Genomic DNA, 3,770 nt, shown 5'->3' on the forward strand with positions numbered 1-3,770 from the left:
CTGGATGAGTGGTAGTGGTTGGACTCATGGTAGAAACAGAAGAGACCATGTGTGGAGTGGTGGTGGCACTCTGAGAGGTAGGTGTCACCGAAGAGGTGCTGACTGTTGGAGACTCACTGGGAAGTGAGGCCTGAGACCAAGATGTGGTTGGGAAGTTGCTGGTGGTCTTGAGGGATGTAGATGAGGTGGGCCCTGTGTGGTGTGTCGTGTGGGAGACTGACAGTGTGGGAGAGGAGTGTGTGGAGGAAGGGGTGTGGGGAATACTCGGTGTGGTAGATATGGTATAGGTATCTGTGGTCTCGGTTCCTGTGGCGTTGATGGTGGTAAGGGAAGGTGTGGATTGCTGTTGCATTGTTGAGGAAGGTTGTGTCATATGGACAGTTGATGTCTTCCTGGGTGTGCTGAATGCGACATGGGTTTGTGTGATGGCTGTGGTGGCTGTGGTTAGTGGTGGGTTAGTGGCTTTGGCCCCAGTCACCACAGTGGCTGGATGGGTTGTAGCGGTTGGCCCCAGAGTGGAAGCAGAGGACATAATGTGTGGAATAGTAGTGGTCTTCTGAGAGGTGTATGTAGCTGAAGAGGTGTTGACTGTTGAAGACTCACTGGGTGGTGAGTTCTTAGACCAAAATGTGCTTGGAAAGTTGCTGGTGGTATCCAGCGAGGTTCCTGAGGTTCCTGTGAAGTGTGGAGTGTGGGACTCTGAGAGCGTGGGAGCAGACTGTGTGGAGAATGGAGTGTAGCCAGTGCTGGGTGTGGTGGATGTAGTGAGCAACATTGTGGTGCTGGCACCTGTACTAGTCGTGTAGGCCACAGTCATGGTGGTAGCATGGGCCGATGTGGATCCCTGCTCGGGTGTGGAGGAAGATTGTGTCGTGTGGACAGGAGATGTCCTGGCTGTGCTGAATGACATGTGGGCCTGGGTGGTGGAACTGGTGGTTGTGGTTCCTGGTGGTGCCGTGTATGTGGATCCTGTGATCATGGTGGTTGGATGAGTGGTAGTGGTTGGCCTTATGTTGGACGCAGAAGAGACCACGTGTGGAGTGGTAGTAATGCTCTGAGAAGTAGGTGTTACCAAAGAGGTGCTGACTGTTGGAGACTCACTGGGTTGTGGGATTTCCGACCATGAAGTGGTTAACAAGTTGCTGGTGGCACCTAGGGAGGTTCTTGAGGTCGATCTAGTGTGTTGTGGAGTGTGGGAGACTGACTGCGTGGGAGCAGACTGTGTGGAGAATGGGGTGTGGGCAGTGCTGGGTGTGGTGGATGTGGTGAGGGCAATTGTGGTACTGGCACTTGTGGCAGTGGTGTAGGCAGTGGTCATGGTGGTAGCATGGGATGATGTGGATTCCTGGATGGGTGTGGAGGAGGGTTGTGTCATGTGTATAGAAGATGTCCTGGCTGTGCTGAATGACTTGTGGGTCTGTGTGGTGGTAGTGGTGGTCATTGTTCCTAGTGGTACAGTGTATGTGGTTCCTGTGACTATGGTGGCTGGATGAGTGCTAGCCGTTGACATCATGGTGGCAGCAGAAGAGACTGGTTTTGGACTTAGCGTGGTCAGGGTTGACACTGAGGCTGTTGTGCCTGGTGGAGACACACTGGGAAGTGAGGTCTGGGGTCTGGATGTGGTTGGAGAGTGCTTGGTGGTTCTGAAAGATGTTTCTGAGGTTGGATGTGACATGTGTGTCATGTGGGAAATGCCCAGGGTGGATCGAGAATGGCTGGGCACGTGGGTTTCAAGCGTGGTCACTGTGATTTCCGTGTGTTGCGTGGTTGATGCTGTCGGGCGGCCACTGCTTTCGCTGGCCTGCTGCGTGGCCAGTGTAGTTGCTCCCGAAACGGACGGTCCTGCCATCGGTGTCTGTGTCGCGGGCACTGTGTGTGGCGTTTCCTGGTGGGCACTTGTGGCTGTGGGAGTATATCAGCTGTTTTCATGCATTCCTGGCTCTCATCAGTCCCCTCCTTGTCCTCATATTGTCACTTACCCTTTGTCCTTTTTCCTGGCTTCTTAGCGCAGACTTCACCCTCCGGTGTTTCCCTCCCGCCTGGCCCACACTGCTCAGGAGGTCTCTGCTCTCCGCTGTCCACAGCTGTCACTCTGCTAAACTTTGCCTACCCCTCCTCTCCATGGATCCAGGCTGCTGTGAGGTCTGTGGGTGGTGGGAGACTGCCCTGTGTCCCCCCACGCCCTTGGCTTGTCTGTCCCATTTGTCCTGTGTTTATTCTTGACCCTGCTATGCTGGGCTGTGCTGAGACACACCTATGCCTGGGAGTCCCGGTGTGCCACGGCTTGTGTCTCACCTTGTCCATGGGTTGTCTCCCTTGTCATGGTCTGTGCAGTCACTGTCGTCCGTGCTGTGGCCTGAGCTGTGGATGTGGTAGCGGGGCTGGCGGATGACACCGTGGGCTGTGTTGTCGCTGTCGTAACTGTGTGGCCTGTGGCTGTTGATGTCACTGTGACTGTAGGTACCAGAGGCAATGTGGCAGGTGTGGTGACAGCTGGGGTGGCTGGAGGGGATTCTACGGGGACAGATTCTCTCTGTATTCCCCAGCTCATGTCTGAAGTCCCTGCATCTCCTGAGATTTTGGCTCCTGCCTTCCTCAGCTCACAGAGTAGCACTGGCCTCTTGTCTTCCTGCTCTGACCCTATGTCTTCCATACTCTGTGTGGCAGTGGGGGCCTGATATCAGGGTCCTGTGGGCCAGCTAGGTGGGCAGATGTCCTGTCCCCTTAGTCCCCAGGAATCAGAATGTGTGCCAGCATGGGGTGGGGTGGGCTGCTCTGTCCTTTACATGTTCTAGTGGCAGAATCAGTCAGCACAAAAATGGTCACATCAGTGGCCAGCTTGGGCTATACACATGTTTTTCAGAAAAATCTCCACTTGTTTTGTAGCTCAGGGACCTGGGTTATGACATCTCTCTATGGTGTCACCTGGGAATGAGCAGACCCTGCCCCACACCCCCGTTACCTCCTGAGGATGCAGTGGAGGCCGAGGCTGTCCATCTCTCTGTGGAGACTGTGCTCAGTTGGCCCGGCATCTGGGTGCTTGTGGGTGTGGGCAGGGGGCTGGGCCGGTCGGTGCTGTTGGCCACTGTGGTGGGTGGGACTTCTATGTAGGGCAGTCACACCCTCAGGATGGGAAGGGCCTGGGCCTGGTACCCCCGGGACAAGTGTCCCTCTCCTGGTAAGCTGTAGTCTCACTGTACTTAGGATCCTGGGGCTGGATGGGAAGTTGGGCACCAGGCAGCCCTCCAAGGTTCTAAGGGACCCACCCATGCAGTTGTGCTGCCTTTCTCCTCTGACCTAGATGGCACCCACCCTCAGCAGCAGGGTTACTAAGGCTGGGCCAGTGTGGGGCATAGCATGGGGATGATCACCTGGGGAGGGTGGCAGTGGTGGTGATGTGGGAGGCAGGGCTGCAAGAGGAGAGGTGGTCAGGAGTTGCCCCTTCCCGTCCCTCCTTGCCCCCTCTTGCACCCTGTCATTAGCCCTGGCAGGGAGGAGTGGGGTCACCAGGGAACTCCACAGGGTGGACTGGACCTCAGGCAGGTTCTTGCTGAGCTTGTGCCTAGCTGGCTGGGCCGTGCCCTGAGGCTGGCCAGGGACCACCGTGACCTGTGCTGCCTTCTGTGCATCAGCATCAGCGGCAGGTAGGGTGCAGGTGGCAGGTTCTGGGCAGGACAGCAGCTTGGGCAGGACTTGGGTATCAGGTGCCTCTGCCACAGGAGGGCCCAGCCCAGGCTGCCTGGGACTGACTCACCGCAGGGCACGCAGAT

General features: G+C 56.5%; 1 protein-coding gene across 1 annotated transcript in view; it reads right to left on the bottom strand.

Annotated features, from left to right (window-relative positions):
• Muc6 (mucin 6, oligomeric mucus/gel-forming) overlaps positions 1–3,770 on the bottom strand; it is a 19,794-nt gene that overhangs the window by 4,594 nt on the left and 11,430 nt on the right. Inside the window, exons 27-29 of the mRNA XM_023722902.1 lie at positions 2,926–3,085; positions 2,296–2,454; positions 1,764–1,902 (exon numbers count right to left, since the gene is read on the bottom strand). Of these exons, the coding sequence (XP_023578670.1) occupies positions 1,764–1,902; positions 2,296–2,454; positions 2,926–3,085 (458 nt within the window). The remainder of the gene's footprint in view (positions 1–1,763; positions 1,903–2,295; positions 2,455–2,925; positions 3,086–3,770) is intronic.

The sequence above is a fragment of the Octodon degus genome, unplaced genomic scaffold (genome assembly GCF_000260255.1).
Source record: "Octodon degus isolate 3935 unplaced genomic scaffold, OctDeg1.0 scaffold00093, whole genome shotgun sequence".
Lineage (NCBI taxonomy): Eukaryota > Metazoa > Chordata > Mammalia > Rodentia > Octodontidae > Octodon > Octodon degus.